This window comes from Lipotes vexillifer, unplaced genomic scaffold (genome assembly GCF_000442215.2).
Source record: "Lipotes vexillifer unplaced genomic scaffold, Lipotes_vexillifer_v1.1 scaffold1798, whole genome shotgun sequence".
NCBI classification, from domain to species: domain Eukaryota; kingdom Metazoa; phylum Chordata; class Mammalia; order Artiodactyla; family Lipotidae; genus Lipotes; species Lipotes vexillifer.
The window spans coordinates 973,175-996,237 of NW_006789032.1; the positions used below are offsets into that span (position 1 = coordinate 973,175).

Below are 23,063 nucleotides of genomic sequence, written 5' to 3' on the forward strand. Positions count from 1 at the left end.
ATCCCTGGGAGCTGCGTCTCCTAACGCAGCTCTGGCATTTCTTCCTTGTTTAGCGTATGGAGAGTCCCAGACATGGCAGACGTAGGTCCCTCCCAAGCTCGGAGGGGCTCTGGGAGCCCCCAGCTTGGGAGGCGGGGCCTGCCTCAGGCCGGGCCCCCTGCAGGCGAGGCCAGAGCTGGAGACTGGCTGCAGGAGGTCATGGGGGTGGTCTTGACACCAGCCAGGGGGGAGCAGGGGTGGAGTCGGGGTGCAGTACACCTCAACAGAAGCCTCCCCCCCCCCCCCCCATGGAGAACTCTGGAGCCCGATGACCTTTAGGGTTGTCCCACCTGAGGCCTAGAGCAGGGCCTTAATCCCCTGCAAGCTGACAAATCACACTGGGGGTCAACGCCGGGAAAGAGACTCAACTGTGAGCTGTCAGCAGCCCCCTCCGCATCCTTACGGGGGGTCCGGGCGGCCCACAGCACCCACTAGGTCTCCACGGCAGCCTCTCCTGGCTCCTATGGCCCTCGGTTCAGGGTAGGTGGAAATGGGGGAGCCACACTGTTATGAGCTGAATGATGTGCCCCCAAATTCATATGTGGAAGTCCCAACCCCCAGGAACTCAGAATGTGACTGTATTTGGAAATAGGGCCTTTACAGGGGTGATTAAGTTAAACTGAGGCCCTTAGGGTGGCCCTGGACCAGTCTGACCGTGTCCTGGTAAGAAGAGATCAGGACACAGACGCACACAGAAAGACGAGGACACAGGGAGAAGACGGCCGTCTACACGTCCAGGACAGAGGCCTCAGGAGGAGCCCTGCCCACACCTCGACCTCAGACTTCCAGCCTCCAGGACTCTGAGAGGATCTGTGTCTGTTGTTCAAACCCCCTTTCTGAGCGCTTGGTCCTGGTAGCCCTAGGACAACACCACCGGACCCATCCTGAAAGCGCTGGCTGCTCTGTGTGGAGGTGCCGGGTTCTGTTAGTAAAAATGCGTCAACGGGCGTGCATGAGAGTAGAAGGCAGGAGGAGAAGGGGCCAAATGGTGCAAAATGTCCCGTCGGGTGTGGCGGGGAGGGGGCAGTGCAGGCAGCAAGGCGGCCTCCACGGCCCCACCCCCTGCCAGGCCTCCCCTCCCCCAGGTCTCCCTCCAACCCCAGCCTGAGTGCTGGCTGAAGGTTCTCCCAGCCAGAGGAGGGAGGGAGAGCAGGAACCACGCACAGGCGTGCAGGATGGTGGTGAAAGCTGATGCATCAGCTGACGCATTAGCTGGACAGGCTGTATCTCACATCGCGGTCCCTGCACGCTCAGTGGTGTCTCCCAAGGTCTGTCCTTGGCACTGATGCTCTTCTGGCTCTTCCCTAAAGCAGCTCCTAGGTCCGCTGCCCACCTGGCCAAAGGCAGGACACGCTTTTGGGAGGGGGTCAAATTCTCTCCCAACTACTGGACAGCCACAGAGTGGCCGGTGACCCTCCGAAGGTGGCACTGACTGGAGCCAGGCCCCCACTGCCTGGCCAAGCGGGACTGTCCCTGGGGCTGTGCTCGCCAAGCAAGAGCCCCCCCTCCCGCCGCCTCCCCCAGACCCAGCTCAAACACACCTGCTCCTGCAGCCCCCTGGACGGCCCCTCTCCTGAAGCCTCCCGTCTGTCCTGTGGGATCTTCTCTCCAGCTCTTACCTGGTTGCTATTCTGCTCAGTGAATCATCCCAAGATCTGGGTGATTTTCTGTCCATCGTGTGCTCTCTGCCTGTGTCTGTGCCAGGCATTTGGTGGGGGTGGGCTCCTCCAGGCGCTCCGATCGGGCTTCCTCACAGCATGGCGGCCCCAGGAGAGCAGGGCATAGGCTCACCAGCTCCAGTGTCCCATTCTGGTCTCACAGGCCCACCCAGATCCCAGGGGGACACAGGCCCCATCTCTCCAGAGGAGGAGGCTGGGGGGCCAGGTTTTGAATCGGCCACAGCATCCTATGCCAGATTGGCTTCTGGGGCTGGGTGGGGGTCCTCCCCGCTACCTGCCTCCCCCAACCCCTGATATGGGCACCAGAAGTGCCCGATCAATGCCGAGACCACAGGCCCAGGATTTCTGCCACCCAGTGTGGGACGCAGGAGTCTTGGGTCCTCCTGGTGGGCACTCCTGGCAGGCAGACAGTGTGTACCGTGCACCCCCAGGCCAGGCCTCCTGTGCTCTGTGCAGGCTGCATCCTCGCCAAGGATCACACAGGCGGGGGTCACAGAGGAGCCCCTGGCTAGCAGGGACCCCCGCATCAGTACCATGCGTGTGTGTGCATGAGTGTGCTCACTCGTGTGGCTGTGTACACGTGTGCATGTTCATGAGTGTTGCACACGTGTACTAGATGAAGTGGGGAGGGGGTCCAGGCGGAGACAGAGACCCGGTCAAAGTCTCCGGGTGGGAGAATACGGGCAGGCGCATCTAGCGACCGCGAGAGCCTGGGAGCCAGGGCTGGGGGGGCGCGGAGCCCTGTGGCTCAGAGGCTGAAGCAGGAGCCTCTGAGTAAGGCCCAGAGAGGCTGGAGGGACAGCTGGACTTCGTCGTCTCCGGGACTTTAGGAGAGTCGTGTCAACAGATGGCCAGGGTGAGGGGCCTGGGACCCCTCTGGGGAGAGAGAGGCAGAGACAGACAAAGACAATGAAGAGAGACAGAGATAGACAGGCAGAGACAGAGACAGAAACAGAGATAGAGACAGAGACAATGAAGAGAGACAGAGAGAGAGAGAGACAGAGACAGAGAGCGTGAGCTGGAAAGAGATGTGGAGCTGACACAGCTGTTGCTTCACATCCAGCAGGAGGCGGGAGTGGCAGGGAGGGCACCCTGCAGTGCCCGTGAGGAGCAGCGCAGCTTCAGGAGGGCTCGGGGGCCTGCCCGCTGGGCTCAGCGTGTTCACGTGAGAGGAGGGGACCCGCGTGCACTCAGGGTGCTAGGCGCATCCTTCCCCGCCGTGCGGGTGCTCTCGAGGAGCACTGTCCCTGGACGTCTTGCTGTCCATCAGGACAGAGCAGAGACACGAGCCCAGTGGGGGGCGGGCGGGCGCAGCAGGCCGGGAGGTCTTCCGTCGGGCCTCAGGGCACTGCTCTCAGCCCCTCCTCCCAGGACGTGGCCAGCAGGGCGGCGCGGGCATCACCCTCTGGGTCCTCCTTCCCGCCCACTGCTCCCCTGCGCCGGCCTGTGGCCCCAGGAGAACCCATAGGGCCACGTCTTCCAGGTGCAGGGAGGAGGAGCCAGAGCCCACGCGCCCGAGGAGCGAGCGGTGGCCGGGCGCAGGATGCCTGCACCTGCACCAACCTCCCCGCCCGCTTCCTTGAAAGCGGGGGGCCTCTTTTGTATTCCAAAGTTCAAAGGGCCAAGCTTGCCTGTTATTAAAATGCCCCGTCCTTTAATTAAAGGTCCCATAAGACACGAAGGGCATCTACTGAAATACGACGTGTTATACAGTCATTTCTCTGCTGTTAATTACTAATTAATGAAGCTATTTCAATTAATAGCTTCCCTACCTCGCTCCCCCTTTGACAGGCGCCGTGCTGGGGCGCCTCCCGCAATCAGATGAGGCTTCCAGCCACCTCGCTGAATATTCATGCCACGGCTTCCACGGTGTTCAATTGAACATGATAAAGCAAATGCCCATCAAAAGTGTGGTCCTACGCACAGCCCTGCTCCTTCTGCAGGAACCAGCGGACGGAACGAACTGCAGGCTCCACCGTACACTGGAGAGAACACGGCCCGCGGCACCGGGGGCGCCCCAAACGCCCAGGAAAGGCGAGCAGGGGCCCCCCAGCGGCAAGTGGGGACCCCCAGGGCCTTGTCCTACAGCTGAAGGACAAAGCCAGAAATGGGGGTGGGGGGAGCCCAGAGAGCTGGGGCTAATTAACATGCTGATTACAGATATTAACTGGCCATTAAAGATCCTGTTTTAAAGAAATGACAGAAAAGTGTCACTTATGGTGACCAGGAGGGGACACCCCGCCTGAGAGCGGGAGATGGGGGAGGGAGCCCGGTGAGGCCTCTGTGGGGCTGGCGGGGTCTGGGGACAGGACATCGGGGGGAGCCTGGACTGGCACATCCTGGGCCCCAGAGGGACCCCAGCCCGTCCTGACGCCAAACTGCTGCAGTCCCAGGTGGGGGACAGCCCTGCCCCTGAGGACACCTGTGCCCTGGGGAGAGGACCGGGGGACGGGCCCCCCAGGACCTCCAACCACGAAGTCCTGCTGCTGTCTGTCTTCTTGTTAGAAGAGGACACAGACCTTCCCTGGTGACGCAGTGGTTGGGAATCCGCCTGCCAATGCAGGGGACACGGGTTCGAGCCGTGCTCCGGGAAGATCCCACATGCCGCGGAGCAACTAAGCCCGTGCGCCACAGCTACTGAGCCCGCACTCTAGAGCCTACGAGCCACATCTACTGAGCCTGCGCTCTAGGGCCCGCAAGCCACAACTACTGAGCCTGCGTGCCACAACTACTAAGCCTGTGCGCCTAGATCCCATGCTCCGCAACAAGAGAAGCCACCGCGGGCTTCCCTGGTGGCGCAGTGATTAAGGATGTGCCTGCCAACGCAGAAGACATGGGTTCGAGGCCTGGTCCAGGAAGATCCCACATGCCGCGAAGCAATTAAGCCCGTGCGCCACAACTACTGAGCCTGTGCTCTAGAGCCCGCAAGCCACACTCCAGAAGCCCGGGAGCCTGGAGCCCATGCTCTGCAACAAGAGAAGCCACCACAATGAGAAGCCCACGCACTGCAACGAAGAGTAGCCCCCGCTCGCCACAACTAGAGAAAGCCCACACGCAGCAATGAAGGAACCAACGCAGTCAAAAATAAATAAATTAAATAAATAATTTTTAAAAAAAGAGAGAGAGAGAGAAGCCACTGCAATGAGAAGCCCGTGCACCGCAACGAAGAGCAGCCCCTGCTCGGCACAACTAGAGAAAGCCCGTGTGCAGCAATGAAGACCCAACGCAGCCAAAAATAAATAAATAAATTTATAAAAAGAAAGAAGAAGCAGACACCGTAACCCCGCGTGTGCAGCCCAGCAGCCAGCGGGAGGGACCCACGGTGGGGATCCAGACTGCGGGAGGGGAGGTGGGAGGGGGTCCCCGCTCGCATACGCGCACTCCCCAGGCCCTCCCGCCTCGGGGTCCAGCCTCGAGCCTCCCTGCGCCTGGAATGTCCTTCCACCCCGTCCCTTCCTACAGAGCTGAGGGGCACCGGCCCACACTGCACAGGGTGGCCAGCTGGACCCCTCGGCTCCCACCTGGCGCCCTCGGGAAGAGTCAGGTCGGCTGCTCCGGGGCCCGGGAAAAGCCCTGTCGGACGGCGCCCTCTGTCAGCCAGCTGCAGGATGACAGCAGCCTGGCCCTCCAGAGGCGCCTCCTGGCTGTGGGCCGGCAGGCACAGGCGTACACACACGCGTGCACAAATGCACACACACACATGCACTACTGCACACACGCCGTGCACAAATGCACACTCACGGCTCCGGGCGGCCAGAGCCCTTCCTCTCAGGAGGGAAGGCACAGCAGGTTGAGTGTCTGGGCTTTGGTGACCCTACAGACTCCAGACCGGCTCTCCCCCTACTGCACTCAGGGTTGGTGTCGGCCCTGGGATCCTGCCAGGGCCACCCAGGCTGGGGACGTGTCTGAGCCTGGCTGCACCAGATAACACACAGCAGGGCCCGGCCATCCTCCCACCCATCTGTGCTAACAGTGCCCTCCCCGCAAACATTTTCACCTGGAATCCTCAGAGCCCGACCCAGGGCCCAACACTGGCATTGGGAAGGGTTGAGGGGCCGCACCCAGCTCCAAGGTGACACTGAGCGCTAGGGACGGCAGTGACGGGAGGAGGCTGGGCCCAGCTACTGCACAGCTGGCCCAGGGCCCCCACATCCTGGCTTCTCCCTCCCCTATTCTGCCAGGCGCTGACAGAAGCGTGACTAGACTCGGATTCCAGGAGGCCGGGGATCCCAGTTTACATATATGCCCTAGGCCCCCCTGCTGAGCAGGATCCACCAGCACCTTCTGGGTCCCGCATCCCTTCAGGGCTCGAGCACTGAGACCCCAGACGGCTATGTTCCCACGGGAAGGGCCATCTCTCTCACGCTCTCCAAGAGTTTACAGTTTGCTGTGGGTTAGAAAGAAAGGTGTTACTCTCACATCCATGCTCACAGCAGCGAATTCACAGCGGCCGAGAGGTGGACGCAGCCCAGCATCCACCGATGAACGAAGAGCTGAACAGCACGTGGTGCAGCCATACAATGAAGCATTCCACGGACTTACAAAGGGAGGAAATCCCAGCACGCGCTACGGCACAGACAAACCTCGAGGACACCACGCTCAGCGAAATGAGTCAGTCACAAAAGGACAAATGCTGTATGATACATTTCCACTGAGGTCCCTAGAAGGGTCAAGCTCATAGACAGAAAGCAGATGGTGGGCGCCAGGATCTGGGGGAGGGGGAGGGAAGAGTTCCAGTTTGGGAGGAGAGGGTCATGACGATGGTGGTGGTGACAGTTGCCCAACAAGGTGAAGGCAGAGCATCCCTGCGCTGCACTTAAAAACGGGCACGAGGACACACGTGTCCTGTGTCCTGAGGAAACCACCCCGCCGTGGGGAGTTTCCTGGGCAGGGCTCCCAGCTCAGGACAGCACAGCCTAGAAATCCACCTGAGGTTTCTCATGAAAATCCCCAGCCTAGCAAACAGCGTGGCCTTTATGGTAAATTAACATTCTGGCTGCATCTCCGTAAACAATCAGGCCAAACCTACAGAGGCCAGACTCACTTTGTAATCGCGAATCTTTCTTCCAGATTCTTTCTGATCACAAGTTGGGGGCTGCAGGAGAAAAATCTTTGCTTACATGGAAAATTAGGAGTTGTCTGATTCTAGAATCTACACAGCTGAAAGCTACACCAAGCAGCTCCGACACAGATGCACAGGCGGCGTCTGTCCAGAGCGGGAGCTAGGAAACCCCACCTCGGCTGTATCTGCACGTGTGTGTCAGCATCCTGGAGGATCAGTACGTCTCTTCTTGGCATTTTCCTTCGACTGTTTGAAACACTTTGCTGGTTTCCTCGAACTAGTGAAATAAATCTTTAACACACGTTTATTCTTTTTATAAGAAGGGCCTTAAATAACATTATGGTCTTCTTTTTAAATAGTTTAATAGTCATCATTTAAATAAGGCTTTGGTGTGCTTTTCCACATTCTCATAGTTTCTTTTCTCTGCATATACATCTTGCAAAATCTATTATTAATCCTCGAGACGACTGGCCCCTCTATCGTAAGCAAGGAGGGAGAAAGAAACTGCGGACCGGTGGGTTCACTGGCTCCGGGGCGTGTCCTGGCCAGGAGTGGGTGCCCATGCGCCCTCGCCAGGCACCAAGGGAGCACAACGCATCGCCAGTGCCTGGGAATCCATGGGAGGGGACGCCGGGGGCAGGGTCCCCAACAATGCACAAGGGCCTCGAGCCCCCAATTCTGCCCACCCATCGAAGTGGGGGGCCTCAGCCTGGCTGCTTGGAGAAGCGGAAACACCACAGCCCTCCCTGGCCTTCTAGAGCTGTGGTCCTCAGCCAGACAGGGGGCGGGTCCCCCGGGGACACTTGGTGATGTCAGGAGGTAGGGTTGGCTGTCATGACTGGGGGGGGCTCATCTAATGGGTGGGAGCCAGGGATGCTGCTAAACACCCCGCAGTGCACAGGACGGCCCACCACAGAGCATGATCCGGCCTCAAGAGCTGAGAAACAGAGCCAAGCAGGTTTTGGGGAGAGACTCCAGTGGGGCGCCCTGCCCTGCAGTGACACGGTCCCGGGGCGGGCTGACCACGTGGGGCTTCTACGGATCTACGAGGAACAGGCCGTGTCTTGTGACGAAGCTGCTGCTACTGAAGATACTAATCCACCCACCATGAGGTCCCACCAACCCGGAAGGAGGCTGCTACCCCCAAGGGCGGGGGAACCGGACCGCACCCTCCTGCTGGGCTGAGGCTCCCCCGCCTCTGCTCACACTGCGAGCCAGGAGCAAGGGGCCTCTAAGCTGAGCGCTGTCCCCGAGGCTGACGGCGCTGGGTACTCAGGGACAGTGGGTCGGTGGGCTAGAGGTCCTCGTGGGCGGGGCTCAGGTCCACCTGCTGGGCCTTCCCGAACACCAGGAAGGTGCATAGCCCGAGGCTGCTGATGGCTGCCACCAGGTTGAACACAGACGTCCAGGAGCCCGTGGTCTCGATGAGGTAGCCGCCCAGGCACACGCCCACGACTCCTGCACCCTCGAGAGGGGACAAGTAGGTGGGGTGACAGGCCATCCTGCCCCTTTGAGAACAGCTCGGAGAGGAGCTGAGGGCGGGGGGGCCTGAGGGCATGAGCCCCATCACCATCACCCAGGCACTCGGCCTCTGGGGACCCTGGACCTCGGGGATTCGCTCACATCTGCGAGTCACATGGTTGGGGACGGTTACATGCCATTGGAAGCATGAGCACCGTGGAAGACGGCTCTGTGCTCTCCCCCGGCCAGCTCTGGGGTCTGGGCTCCCCGCCCCCGCCACTGCTCTGACACTGTGGGGACCCCCCGAGGGGTGCCATGCCCCACCCTGAGGGCCGAAGCAGCAGAGCAGGTGGGAGGACACAGGTGTGGGGCGGCGCCCCGGGGAACTCTGGGTTTGAAACCCGCAGGCAGGGGACCCTAGCCCACTTCTCACCTGCCAAAGCCCCAGCTGTGTTGGCCACACCTGGAACAGGACAGAGAGAACAAGGACCAGTCAGTGGAGGCCCACTGTGACCCTCCCATGGCGCACCCACCTGGGGGCCCTGGGGCCCTGGGAGCGGGGGGTGGGGGTGAGCGGGGAGGGGGCAGCCACTTCCTGTCCAACGAGGGGCCGAGGTCCTCACCAAACAGAAAGCCGGCACAGGACGGGGCCAGGTCCTGGATATTAACGGAAATGCCACTGTGGGAAGAGGAAAGGACGTGGGCGAGTGACCACAGGGTGGCCGCCACCCGCCAAGCCGGCAGTCGGTCCTCCGATCACCTGGATCCCGGAGTCTGGCCATGCCAGGAGCTCAGCCCCAGCTCAGCGGTTACGCGCGGGACCCACTCCCAAGATGAAACAAGACAGGGAGGTGAGTTTGCTTGGACTCACACTCATTTGCTACCGGTAATCTGGAAAACGACATCAAGGTGCCGATTCCCAAAACAAGTCAGTGTAGTTTTTCTGACTGAACACTGAGCTGCTGTGCAGGCCAGGAGGCCCGCAGAACAAGACGTGGGATCCAATGGGCTCGCTCCCCACCTTTGGTTCAAAAGATGCTGCTTGGGGACCCTCATCTCCTCTGCCAGTCCCTCCCCAAGCATCCGTTTTGCTTTCCCAAAAGGCCCAGGTCCTCGCCGGCTTGATACCCTGACTGCCCTTCACCTTGTGGCTCACTTGTGGGGACCTGCCATGCGCCCGCCCTCCATGTGCACCCCGAGCCAGGGGCCCAGGACCCGGGAGCCCAAAGGCAGCGTGGGTGGATCTGGTGGACGAGGTACCTGGCCCTTACCTGTGGTTGAAGGTCTGGAGGCCGATGGAGGCTGATGCAAAGACCACAGACTTACAAAAGCTCGAGGTATGGCCCAAACACGGGGCAAAAACACTGGACAGGCCGAGGCCCATCGCCTGCGGGAGAGACGAGTGGGGACGGGGTGGGAGTCTCGCCCCTTCCTGGGCTGCCTGGACCACACTGAATGAGGGTCGGTGGGCACCCCTCCCGGGCTGGAGGCCACTGGGACGAGGCTGCACGAATGATCTGGCCCTGCTGGTCATAGCCCATTCGACATGAGCCGACCCAGGCCCCCAAATGGGCACCAGGACTCAGGGAATGGCCTCAGGTCAGCCAAGTCAGTCCCCAGCACTGACCCACAGTGCCCTCCAGCCACTGTGCCACACCAGCCCCCTTCTAGGTCAGGGGCCCTGGGAACAAAACAGGGATGTCCGGAGGGAGAGAGCCGTTGCACGACCCTCCTACCTGCATGAACTTCCTCACAGTGATGGTCCTGTAACCTAGACGGGGAGACCAGGAGACATCCTGTGGGCCCATCTGTGCTGTCCCACCCCCGACGGCACCCAGAGTGGGTCCCACCCTCACAGCTGCGGGGAGGGAGAGGGGAGAGGAGGGCTGGGCTGGGCTCAAGGTGGGGCAGAGCCTGCATCACCGTGAGCCGCGCGCACACGTGTGTGGGTTCCCAAGGCCGAGGCCTGGCAGACGCACCTGAGGAAGGCCACTCTATGGTTACAAAGTGCTTTCTTTGTGTTTCTACCAATTTTCTAATTTTTCCACAACGAGTGGGTGGTTCTTCTGTAACTAGGACAAGACTGACATTTAAGGACGTGCAGTGCAGGGTCGTGGGGAGCGTGCGTGTCTGCGGGACGGTCATCCTCGGGCCGTGTGCACTCGGGTCTCAGGCCTGAGACCTCTGACCTCACCAGGTGCCCGTTCCTCCTCTGAAGAGGCTTGGGGGCTGTGTCCAGCCCCCAGGTGGAGGAATTACACCATCGCAGTGTGACTGTGTCCCAATGTCCCCTCACGGGGAAACAGGATGGGGGGTGACAAGCTGGAGGCAGTCATCAGCAGAGTCAGGCCGGGAGCCGGGCTCCACGGGCCCACCTGGCTGGCTCTAAGGGCCAGGGGTTCCACTCTCACGGCCTGGTCCTCGGGGGCGTGGCCTCTTCCCATCGCTATAGGTGCACCCCAGAAGGGGTGCCTCTCTGCCCCCCAGAGTGAGGCAAAGCCCAGGCATGGCTCCCTGCCCGGCCCCTCCTCCAGGGCTCACCCTGATTGATGAGACGGTCTGAGAGAAGCCCGCTGAACAGACTGGCAGGAATGGCCACCAGCCAGGGCACCACGTTGAAGACCCAGCCCTGCAGGGAGGAGGGTTCAGGGGCCTCAGAGGCCGCCAGGGCAGGTGCCCGACCACGGGGAAAGGACGAACAGGCCAGGCGGCCGCCCACGCCCACCACTGCCCACCAGGCTCTCTGCCCACAGGCTGGGCCTCTGAGATCCTAACTCATCCCCGACCTTGACTGAGCGCTGGGCCCTCAAGTGCTATCACCCCTGCAGGCAGAACCTCCCTCATGGCTCCCCACACCCGGCGGGGCAGAGCTGGGGGGCCGCACCCTGCCAAGAGTGTGCGGCCAGGGGGCCCTGGTCACCAGAATTGGGAGGGTAGCCAGGCGGCCGGGGTGCAGTCCGCCAGGCTGACCAGCAGGTGACATCTGTGCCTACATCACAGCCCCTGCGTGCCCCACCCACCCACCCAGGAAGGACTGTCCGCAGACGGGCAGGCAGCCGGGGCAGCAGCTGGGCCTCTCCTGTGTGCACCCAGGTGCGGCCGCTGAGCCAAGAGGCGCCAGAACCGCCAGAGCTCAGCGGAAGGAGCCCAGGGCCCCTCTGCATGTGCTCCGTGGCGCCCCCCGACCCTGTGAGCTGCTGGGCGGCCAACCCACCTCGGAGCTGGGGAAGGGCTCCTTAAAGAAGGTCGGCAGCCAGGAGAGGAGGAGGAAGGAGCAGGCCGCCGAGAGCTGGGAGGTGATGGCCGCCCTGGGGGAGCGGGGGCCAGGCTCAGGGGCCACACCCCAGCCCCCTCCCCACACCCAGGGCAGCCAGGGGCCTGAGGGCACGGAGCCCAGAGTGGAGCCGCCCGCCCCGTGGCCGAGGTCCCCAGGGCCCCAAACCCCATCCCCGCAGCAGCCCGGCTCACCAGACAGAAGGCTTTCGGAAGGGCTGCCTCCAGGGCACCTTGGTGTGTCTGGACACCGGCAGGCCCTGCGCCAGGACGCCCAAGGCCAGGATGAGATCTGAAGGGCAAGGCATCTCCACGTGAAAGCCATTCAAAGAGGGTGGACGGCTCTGCCCCCACAGGCCAGAAGCTGGGGGCGGCTCGTGGGTCCCCAGCTGTGCCTGGGGGCCATCCTGTCCTCTCCGCCAGAGCCTGGGGTCGGCAGCATCTGCCTTCGAGGGTGGACAGCAGTGTCGGCCATCTGTCCCCTGAGTCCTCAAACCCTCCAGGCCCCACTCCTGTCACCGGGAGCCACCTCTACCACCTCTGCAATCTGCCTCTGCTGGCTGGGCAGCCCCCTGCATGTCTGCGTTCACCCGGCGACTCTCACACCAGACTCGACGGTAGCCGGCTGAGACTCAGGGAGTGGGCGTCTTCTGTGAGGCTCTACCTAGGGGATCCTGGGGCCCCCGAGCTGGCCTGCTCTTGGGGGTTCGGTGGCCGCTCGCCGGAGGGGACAAGGCGCCAGGGCCCCCGCCCTTCCCGGGCAGCAGCACGTACCTTTCTCACTCAGCAGACACCTGTACACGTAACACACCCAGAGCAGGGTGAGCCCACCCGAGAAATAGAAGACGCTCGGCCAGCCGTACCAGTCCAGGAGCAGGGAGCCTACGGCCCCCGTCACCAGCGTCCTGGAACGACAGGGAGGGGCGTGGCTGGGACCCTCGCTTCACTGGGGTGCGGAGACATCTCCGAGACCCCTACCCCAGGTGACCTGAGTCCCTAGAAAAGAGAGCATTTCTATCCCCTGTAAGGCAACTGCCCGGAAGGCTGGTCCCCACGCAGCTTGCTAGGGATGTGATAAATGGAATATTTATAAATGGAATATTTCCTGCCATATCAACAAATAAAGGATGTCACATTCATCAAGGATTGCAGCCCTCCAACGTTAGCTGGTGAGCCCTGAGGAAACTCAGGGCTGAAAAGAATACCTGCCATCCAGCAGCCATCAGACTGCAGCCACTCCCTGCGGTGAGCCCTGCGGAAACTCAGGATGTGAAAATACAGGACACTGGCCCCAGAGAGCTGAGGTGCATATCAAAGGAATGATTTCAGTGAGCCCAGACTCTTGCATCTTCCCAGACACAGAAAAGCGCTAAATTCCCAAACGTGACACATCGGGTTTTCTTTAATTAACAATAATTTTTTGACCATTACTTGCTCTTCTGTTGCAAAACTCCTCGATATCCTGGCTCCTCCCCTCACCTCCTGGGAGTAGTTTCTCTGAAATGCTGTCTCCCGGGCTGCAGCCCTCATTTTGCCCCAAATCAAACTTAACCTGCAACTCTCATGTTGTGCATTTTTTTTAAGACAGATGCAAGCTTTCCAGGGACTCCTGGTGCCACGGGGGCCAGCATGGACGTGGCAGCCATGACGTGGCACAGGGGTCCTGTGTTGCCCTAGTATCTCCTTACTAGGCCTCCCAGTTGGCCTACAGTTATGTGTGGATCCTTTTAAAATGTAAAGGGCAATGAGAAGACAGCAGTGACAAGAACACGCTGAAACAAAACCTCCTCGGTGTTTTCAGCTGCTCATATCAGAGAGGACGAAATTTCAAAAAGATTTCAAAATGCAAAAACAACCACCCAACCCAGCTGCCTCTCCAGGTCCTGCCAATGCTATTGTCCCAAGTATGCCCTCGGGGCCCACCCCTCCCCCAGGCTGGCCTGTCTGTTCAGGGGCTACCCCCCCCAGCTGCCCCCCACCCGCTGAGGCTTGGCCAGGAGACAGTTAGAGGAGAAAGGCTTTCCCCCAAGGCCAGTGAGGGATGCCTTCCGCTCTGAGCCTCCATTTCCCCATCTGCAGGGAGGGGGTGGGCACGGTCTCTCCCTGTACCTCCCCTGCACCCCACTCCCTCCCCGGGAGGCCCAGGTCACCCAGTGAGATGGGATTTCAGATAAACAATGAAACTCTCCTGTCCGTGTATTGCTTCTCTGAAATTCACATGTCACTGGGCCCCCTGGGTTTCTATCTGGGCCGCTCCCAGCCCCCCAGCAGGTACCCCTCACCCCTCTGCATTCTGCCTGGACCTCGGCAGCAGTAACGTGAGGGCCCTGAGTCCGGGGGTTGTGAAGCCCCAATAGGACAGCAAGACTCCTTCCAGCCCCGGTGCGGTCGCCCCACGGAGGGTCTGGCGCTCTGGGGGGTGCAGTGGGGAGGGGCACAGGTCTGGACCTTACAGGTCTTTCATGTCTGGACTTTTCATGTCTGGACCGTGACGGGTACCCTCTGGTACCCCCCCCCCATGGGGGAGGCCACCTCCCCCATCGGGATGGGCATCCCATCCAGTTCTGTCAGCACCGATGGAAGGGAGCTTAACACCCCAGCCCATGTGCCAGAGCCCCAGAGCTCTGGTCACCTGCCGCTGGCCCGAGAGGGACAGAGCATGCACGGAGATGGGGGGTGGCAAGTGCCTCCCAGAGCACAGAGTCACCAGACCTGCGTCACCCTGTCCCAGATGTGCATGTGGCCTGTCTCCACCAGACGCACGGAGGCGCTCTGCCAGGTGCACGCCCTTCGCCTCCCCACACCGACCCCCCTCCCGCTCGCCCCCCCCCAGGCCGGGACTTACCCAAACTGGGAGCCGGCCCCCACGGTGCTGTAGGTGAAGGCTCGCTCGCTCTCCTGCACCTTCTGGGACAGCAGGCTGGTCAGCGCAGGGAAGTAAACTCCTGGGGCGGCAGAGAAGGCAGAGGCCCGCGCAGAGCTGTGTCCCAAGCTGGCCCGCGGGCCCCGCCAGGGTGGCCGACGGAGGGGTGAGACAGGGGCTGGAAGCTCCGCGGGGCCCTCAGTGATTATTCAAGCCCAGGTCTCCTTCCTCCCGCTGTCACCCCCAGGGATCAGCAGGGCTGGGCTTTTCCCAACACTCAGCTAAGGAGACAGCTTGGGGAGCGGGGGGGGTTCGCTCAAGGTCCTGCCGCCAGTACGGCTGCAGGGGGACTTCCGGGCCCAAGCTGGCGCTCTTCCACTGTCACGCCAGCTCCCAGAGCCACACGGCTCCAGAGTCCTGGCACCAACACGCAGAAGCGCACACACAGGTGACAAGTGACAAGTGCACACGCACACACACTGACACACACGGTGCGTGTACGTCGGTGAGACCTGAACAGCCCCGTGGAACTGCACTGCCAGGTCCTGGATGTGACACTGCCCTGTAGCTACGTGAGATGCCACCACAGGGAGGTGGGGGAGGGAGCTCGGGACCTCCCTGTACATTTCACTGCAACTTCCTATAAAGCTATAATTATTTTAAAATCTAGTTTAAAAAAAAAAACTGCATTGGCGACTGCAGCTCTTGCCCATTACACTGTGCTTTTCTCCAAAAGCACCTGGGGAAGCTCAGAAGCCAGGGCACATAGGGACAGGACTTGGTCCCTGCCTTCCCTTTGGGGCCCCGGGCCCCTGCTCACACCATGTGGGGAGCACGTGGGGTGAATTCAAAGGAGCGCAGGCGCTGGACTGCCTGGACCACCAGGACCACATGTGGGCCGGCCCGGTGGGGCTGATCAGGAAACAGACAGAGGCCCATTCCAGGATATACATCTGGGGTCTTGGGGGTACGGGATAGAGGCCCATGCCCTATCAGAGCTCTGGGAAGTGGGGAGGTGTGGTGAGGAAGGGGTCATGCCCAGAGGACGGATGCTGTCAGATGCCATGCTGGTGTAGGGCAGGAGCTCAGAAGGCCGTCCCACTCCCTGGAGGGTGGGTGTGCGCCCCTGCCACCAGCTCCCCCAGGCCACTGGGGATCTTTGAGGGGGGCTCTCTCCAGAAGTGTAATATCCCCAAAGAACGAGAGCGGGAGGCTTGGGAAAGCTGGCATCCCCTCAGCCTGCTGGCCCGGCCAGCGCGGGTGTGGCCTCCGACTGGCAGCACACAGAAACTGGGCACGTGCCCACCATGCGGCTGGTGGAGCTGACGGTGCTGCGTGGCAACCTGGCTGACATCGGATCCCTGGAGCGGAAGTTTTGGCAGAGGAGGACACGTGACATTAAAACGTGCCAGCCAGACTGTGAAGTGACTCTAGACACGGAAAGTGCCTTGGGCGCAACGGCATCGAAGCACAAACAAACCCCGGTGCAGGCAAGTGAAGCCAAGAGCCAGCAGCCCGCCAGCGGGGACGGCCCGAGCTGTCCGCCTGCCAGGCAGGAGAGCCCATGACCTCAGCAGCAGCAGCGCTGCAGCACTGATGCACCCGCTCTGAACTGAGGCACACCACACGCAGGGGCACACACGAGGGCACACGTGCACGCCCATGAGCACCCACCTGAACACGTGCCCGTGCACACAGGTACGCATGCACATACATATGCGTGCACACACTCCCCTTGCTCTGCGGCGCGTGGGCCCGAGGTCCAATGCTGGCAGCATGGGGGCCACCCCCTGCAGCCCCCCTACCTTGGAGCAAGCCCGTGAGGATGCGAGAGAAGGTCATGAAGGCCAGGTGGGCGCTGCCGAGGCGGGAGAGCAGCGGCGTGGCGGCGGTGATGAAGCCCCAGGCGGAAGCCGACAGCAGGATGACCTTCTCACCCCCGATCCTGCACGGAGGACAAGAGGGCAGCGACGGGAGCTGTGCGGCTGCGCTGCAGGCCGGACCAGGAGACCCTACCGTGGAGGAACCCGGGGAGGGGGCCGGCACCTCCCGTCGCTTGGAGCTGCCCTCTGGGGTGGGCACTGCAGCCACATCCCCTCTGCAGAGGAGGCCGAGGCTGAGCGCGCAGGGTACAGCCTGGTCCCTTTGTCCCCATGGGCCCCAGAGCTGCCTCCTTGGATGCCGGTTGCTCCCCAGGGAACCAAGCACCCGAGACAAGCTGAGCGCCGGCCCCAGCCCACCCCTGCGCAGCCCTCGGGTCTCCCAGCCCCCGTCTTGCTGTGGGCGGGGCCTCCCCCCATTCCCTTCCTAGGAGCCACCTCCCCAAGCCCTGCAGCGGGGGGAGGGATTACCGGTCCCCCAGGTGGCCACCCACCACCTGGGTCAGGCAGTAGCCCCAGAAGAAGCTGCTGAGCACAACACCGGCCTCTTTCTTATTCCAGCCGAAGTCCTGGCTCATGGCGGCGGCACAGATGGGCACGCTGACGCGGGCGCAGTAGAGCAGGCATGTCCCCAGAAGCAGCGTCCCTGTCCACACCTGGCACTCGGGTCTGGGGAGAGAAGGGCCCGGGCAGGCCCAGGAGGGGCTGTTGGATGGGGCCCCTCGGCCACCTCTCAAATGTCCACCTGCTCATGTCTGGTGACTCCTGGGAGAAACGGGCAGACACAAGAAATGATGCACGGGGTCCCTCAAGCAGCAGGGGTTGGAGCATCCGGATGGCTGTCTCAGGGCAGAGGCTGAGTAGCCACAGCTGGGGAGGTGCTGCTCTCCAGGACCCGGGCTCTCGGTTTCCATGGACCAAGGGCCCAGGAAGGCAGCCAGGCTGACAGCTGGTAACCGGCCAAGGGGGCGATGGGCTGGGGAAGAGGACCCCAGCCGCGGCAGAAAGGGAGGGTACCACAGCACCACGGGCCCCCGCAGGGTCCCCAGGAATGCTGGGTCTGCCCAGCAGACCACCCTGGGGCAGGCAGGCCCTGGGAGGAGACTGGGCAGCAGTGAGGCAGCCCTAGCCGCCTGGGAAGGTTGCCAGACCAAGTCCATACAAGTCCCCAAAGCTCCTGGCACCCTCGACTGTCAGTCACCAAACTAGGTAGTCAGAAACTGCCAGAGCCCGGAGGAGCCCAGGAGACTCAAGTGCCTGTGGGACCCTGGGCGGGGTCCTGGGACATCGGGGGAAAGTGCAGAACCCGAGCACAGCGTGGGCTTTGGTAGCAGTACTGTCCACGGCAGTCCACTGATGGGGACAAATGGACACTGACCTAGGACGTGAGTGGGGGACACGTGTGGAGCACGTGGCAGTCTGTACCGCCTTTGCTGTAGCTCTGTGCACCTAGAACCGCCCTAAGAGACAAAGTTTGGGGAGGGGGGATTGGCATTTTTTTTAACGAAAAAGAGAGAGAGGAGACTCAGTGCCCTTTGTGCAGGTGGAGGGGGGCCCAGTGGGGGACGGCCTGGGGGAGGGGCACCACTAGTGACTTGCGATGTCTTTGCACAGGGCGGGGACGTCCCCTGAGGGTGGGGGCCACAACTGGGGAGTGGTGGGTCGGGAGAGTGGACAGGCCTTGAAGCAGTCTCAGTGGGGCCTTGGGGGTCCTGCCTGCACCTGGACTCACCTGCCCAACTGGGGCAAGGGTTCTCCCCAGGGTCGGGGGGGGGGGATGAGACACACAAAGGGAAAAGGTTCAGGCTGTGGGGAAGGCACGGGGCAGGGGCTCCAAGCCCGGGGCCCCCGGGGGGGGGGTATGAGACACACAAAGGGAATAGGTTCAGGCTGTGGGGAAGGCACGGGGCAGGGGCTCCAAGCCCGGGGCCCCCGAAGCCTGCCCAAAGCGGCCCGAGGCATTAGTGCTGTAAGACCCTGGGGAGGCCACTGGACAGCTGTCCAGGAGGGTGAGGCCAGCAGGAGCCGCACGGGCAGTTCTCAGAACAGAGGGAAGGGCGCCTCTCACCTGGCGGATGACACAGGACACTGGAGTCTCACCCTCGCTCCCCAAACCCCTTTGGACCCGTCTGGACCTGGCGGGGGCTACCCCCGCCGGCCGGGCACGTGCAAAGAGCAGCCAATGGGGCCCAGGGTAGTGGAAGCTTGGACTCCATCTGTGGACACAGGCAGGTCCCCTGCCTGTGGGCCCCACCCAGGCTCAGGCTGTGAGCCGACTCCAGGGGAACAGTCCAGGGTGAGGCCAGGACCACCCCTGGGAGGGCTGGAGCCCTCGCCTGCACGCCTCCTGGGGGTGAGAGACCTCGGAGGTCCTGAGGGTCTTGCCCGCTGGCAGGCAGCACCCGCACCAGGAACCTGATAAGTGCGTGCGACGGCCGCGTCCGTGATCTCCGGGGCAGGACCGCTGGGCCAGCAGCGAGGTGGGGCTGCCCCCCACGCCCTCTGGCCGGCGCCCTCCTCCTGGCAGGGTGGATGGACTCCGCAGCCCTGGCGCTGGGGCAGAGTTCCGGGGCAGGAAGAAGCTGCTTCCTGGACCTGGTCGCAGCCGGGGCGGGGGTTGGGGGTGGCACGTAGGGCCCACCGCCCGGCCTCCGAGCTTCAGGTTCCTCGGTGAACATGGGCTCATGTCCCTGACACCCAGCCCCTTCTTGGGTCAGTGAGCAGCAAGGTGACCCACCAGTTCCTGGAGCCCCAACAAGGAGCTGTTGACCGGCCAGCGGGTTGGGAGAGGCCTGGCACCAGTGTCCCCCTCATCCGCAGGCACCTCCCCCGGCTCCGCTCCCCCTGGCACATCAGTGTACTTTTCCACAGTCCAGGGAGCGAGTCGGGGAGCCTTCCCCGTGTCTCAGGCCTGCAGAGGCCCTCCCCATCCCCGCTGCTGCCCTCACAGCTGAGGAGCTGTTGCCCCAGGAGGCTGCAGCATCTGGCAATCCCACTGGTGGAGACAGCTGATTCCAGGCTCGAGCCCCTCCCTCGGGGGGTTTGGGGTGAATGAGCCCGGCCTGCTGTCCCCAGACAGAGCTGTGTTTGTGGGCGGCGCCCGGTTTGGAGTTTGGGAATTACAGTCCAAAGTGTTCTGCAGCCCTCAGTGATGTGTGTGGTCTGATGTGGTGACCAACTCTCCCGGAGGAGAGACTTGGGTGCCGATCTGGGCCCTGGCCTGACTCAGGGAAACCCGCCCTTCCCTATGCCTCCATTTCCCCGTGTGCACTGGACCACGCATTTCAAACTGGGTCTCTGGGTGCCCGGAGGGGTGCCATGGGTGGGGCTCCCAGGCAGCACTCTTGGACGAGTTGCTTTTTATATTAGAACTTCCTATACGAGTTCAATGGGAAATAGTGTCCCGTGCTGGAAAGCCTACCGTTCTGCAGTTCCAGGAGCCGGCCGCTGGGCCGTGCCTCGGCCGAGGCTGGGAGGCTGCTCCCTTCGGAAACTGCCCAGTGACCCTCAGTGACGAGGGAGGGGCCATCACGCCCCCACCCTCCTTCCTGGTTCGTCAAGTGTGCCTGGAATGACTCAGAAGCCAAGACGGTGAGGACGACAGTAGCACAGCGCATGCGGCAGGTCCTGGTGGCCTACCCCCGGAGAGGCTAAGGCGGAGGGAGGGGGCAGAACCCCACGGGGCAGCTCGCAGACTCACCTGGGGCCTGGTGGTCCCAGATGCTAGTTTCCTTTACAGAACCAAAGACTGTGAGGGGCGGGGCAGGGGCAGGGCGGGGGCTCTGCCAGGCCAGCGAGCTCCCAGGAGGCACCGGCTCAATGTCTGAGTTTGTGACATGCAACCCCTGGGGGCTCAGGGCCTGTCTCCTCCAAGGCTCCAACCGTGGGAATGACACCCCCAGTCCACCCTCTTGCCCCCCGTTTCCCAGCCCAGCACTTCAGGCCCTCGGGGACACCGCTCCCTCTGAGCAAACATCCCACCAGGCCTACTGGGAGGCACAGTCCAAACTGCCCACCAAAACCAGCCCAGCCGGCCCCCCGGGCCCCCGGGACAGAGCCAGCAGAGGACTCATGAGCCCAGCCCTGCCGCCACCTCCGACGCCCGTCCAGGGCCACCTACACGGCCCTGCAGGCGAGCCCCCGGCAAGCACACACGCACGGGTTGGTGCACAAGGGGAGTGGCAGCGGCTGGGGAGCAAGGCTTTTAACTTCCCACGAACAGCCACAGCCCGAAGTTGCCTTTAAAAGGAAGTTTTATTCCTTTATGTGGTCAGAGCAGCGGAGGGTCACCTGCGCGCAGATGGGACCACGTCCCCAGCACCTGCCCCTCCCTCGGATGCACTGTGCCGGCACCCCGGGAGCCTGGCTCTGTTTGCTCTCTGGGTGGGAAGTCCAGTTAGAAACAGGGGAAAGCCAGATGAGACTGACCTGCTCTGGAAGGCTGGCAGGGTACCGAGAATACGGTGCTGCCCCCCGCCTCCTTGTGGCCCCGGGAGGTCAAGAAGGGCCCGTCAGCTTTCAGGCAACCAGCCCACTCTGAGTTTAAGGCGCTGGCATGGGACCCCCTCTGGAGCTGGGGGGCCAGGTGCTATGTGCTTCCTCCCTGGGCCCCGGAGGCCCCCGCAGCCCTGGCCCTGAGTTGGTGGGCAGCGCCACTGGGTGGGCAAAGGGACGTCCTCCACAGCTGCTGGGGACACAGAACAGGCCAGCTGGAGGCCTGGCTGGAGAGGGTGATCCAGACACGGCCAGCTGCCGGAGGCCCGATTAGGACGCCAGACGCAGAATCCTGGACCTGCGGACGGGCTTGCTAGGAACACGGAAGGTCATGGCAAAATCGGCCACAGAAGGCCTGAAGACCTGCCTCCAGCCCACTCTGCCCGCCCCCGAGCCTTGGGTCTGAGCCCCCCAGCTCTTCAGGGTGCTTCCTGTGAACCTTCTAGAACCTTCGGCATCCTGCAAATGGCCCCTGTGCATGAGAAGCACCCATGGCTGAGCAAACACAAGGTCACATGGACCCTCGATTCAGAAAAGGGAAATGAGTCGGTGCTGGGGGCAGAGGGCAACCGCCGGACAGAACGTGTGGGCCCCAGGCTGCCGGCGCCCGGCTGGGACGTCCCTGGGGAGCGGCCCTGCCTCGGGGGTCATCCACTCGGCGGCAGCCGCCCACGGTCGCCCTTGTCACGATTCTCATCACCTTTAGCCACTCGGGGGTGCGAACCACCTTTTCCCGCTGAGCCCCACTCCACCCAGGAACCCCGCTACCGCACCTGCAGGTGCTCCTTTCTAAACTGGGCAGGGAGGGAGGCGGTGAAGGCAAAGCCAGCCAGATCCAGATCCGTTAAAGCATAACCGAGGGGGAAGTTTGCAAAACATTCTTTAGAGGTCCCGGCCCTCTGCCCAGCTGGCTGCGGCCTGGACAAGGGCGGGGAGAGAGCAAGGGAGCAGAGGCAGGCCGCGGGGCGCTCCCCAGCCGGGCACGCCCCGCATGCCTGCCGCCCTCCTGGCCACCTGGCAAGGAGACCCCGTGCTGCGATTTGGGCTTTGGGGCTCCCGCCCTCACCAGGCCCTGTCCCAGGGGAGCCTTCTGGCTTCTGAGGCCTTCCTGTGACCAGCTCTGGGAGGCGGGTCCCGCAGGCAGCAGGGTAGGCCCCGGGGACTCAGAGCTGGAGGTGGACGGGCCTGGAAGCGCAGGGCCTGACTCTGGGCCTGGGGTCCACTGGAGGACCGGAGGGAGCTCTGAGCCGCGGGCGGCCTGGGGGCTGTTCTGAGGGCTCGCCTCTCATTCCTGGTCGCCCTGTGAGTCATGCTGGTGAGCAGATCCCTGTCCCAGGGCCTTCTGCACCCGGCAGCAGAAGAGGGCGGCCTGCCTGGGCTCTTCCTCCCTCACAACCGACACCCCCGTGGGGACCCTGTTGGCTTCACATCTCTGGCACACGACGACAGCAGGGCTCAGCCAACTGCTGCAGGTGCCGGCGTGGGCCCCCCAACGCCCCCCAGCCCACTGCCTGCCTGCACAGGTGGCACTCAGTGGGTGGTCACAGGTGCGGTCCCGGGGGTGGGGAGGCCGTGCCTGGAAGCCACCCTGCCCAGCCAGGCAGGCCTCCCAGGACAAGACACTGCACACACCACCCCCAGGACCGGGGCGGCCTGGAGAGTGCAGGGGGCTCTGGGTGGGTGGGGGGTGGCTCTGGCCCTGGATGGAAGGCGGGAGGCGCGGAGGTGCAAGGCCCCCCAGGCAGAGCAAAGGTGCGGGTCGGCAGGTAGCCATCTCTGCCCAGGACGCCCGCTCCCTCCCCTGACCGCCGCCCCGCCCCCCTCCCCCTTCGCCCCCCCCCCCCCCCCCCCCCCCCCCCCCCCCCCCCCCCCCCCCCCCCCCCCCCGGCACCGCGAGGCCCCACCTGGACCACTGGGCGTCCTCGGCCGCTTCCCTGCGGGCCTCGTCCGGGGGCGGCTGCATCGGGCGCGGACGGCGTGGGCACAGGGTGTCCGGGTCCGTTCCCGCCCAGCCGACCCACCGGGCAGCGCCGCCCAAGTCCACGTGTCAGTCCCAGCTGCGCTTCCGACCGGCCGGCGTACTCCCAGGACGTGTCGCCCCCGGACGGCCACCGCGGCGGGCGGGGCGGGGCGCGCAAATTGGGTCTCCGCCCCGCTCACTCCGTCGGAAAGGCCAGACCTGGCGCTTCCGCGGGCGGGCGGGTCAGAACCTCGCGCACCGGGGCCTCCTCGCTGCCGGTCGCGGAAGTTCGGGATGGCGCGGGCACTTCCCCTGCAGGCGGCAGGAAGGATGGGGCTTTGGAGGGGCTGAG

General features: G+C 63.1%; 1 protein-coding gene across 1 annotated transcript; it reads right to left on the bottom strand.

Annotated features, from left to right (window-relative positions):
- Positions 1 to 8,016: 8,016 nt before the first annotated feature.
- SLC17A9 (solute carrier family 17 member 9) lies at positions 8,017 to 22,732 on the bottom strand. The gene is made up of 13 exons (XM_007462251.1): positions 22,656 to 22,732; positions 16,729 to 16,926; positions 16,183 to 16,322; positions 14,360 to 14,459; positions 12,289 to 12,419; positions 11,710 to 11,806; positions 11,456 to 11,549; positions 10,783 to 10,870; positions 9,978 to 10,012; positions 9,513 to 9,628; positions 8,865 to 8,920; positions 8,675 to 8,704; positions 8,017 to 8,238 (listed from the first exon to the last, which is right to left on the bottom strand). The coding sequence occupies exons 1-13, from the start codon at positions 22,712 to 22,714 to the stop codon at positions 8,075 to 8,077; spliced, it is 1,308 nt and encodes a 435-aa protein (XP_007462313.1). The 5' UTR covers positions 22,715 to 22,732; the 3' UTR covers positions 8,017 to 8,074.
- Between the last annotated feature and the right edge of the window lie 331 nt (positions 22,733 to 23,063).

What these genes read in the sequence shown, in the direction of transcription:
- SLC17A9 (XM_007462251.1), bottom strand. Translation starts at nt 22,714, where the DNA reads ATGCAGCCGCCCCCGGACGAGGCCCGCAGGGAAGCGGCCGAGGACGCC. An exon ending in CCTCACGGGCTTGCTCCAAG is followed by an intron (nt 14,460 to 16,182) that starts GTAGGGGGGCTG and finishes CTGCCGCCCCAG; the next exon opens with GAGTTTACTTCCCTGCGCTG. An exon ending in AGACCGTCTCATCAATCAGG is followed by an intron (nt 10,013 to 10,782) that starts GTGAGCCCTGGA and finishes CTCCCCGTCTAG; the next exon opens with GTTACAGGACCATCACTGTG.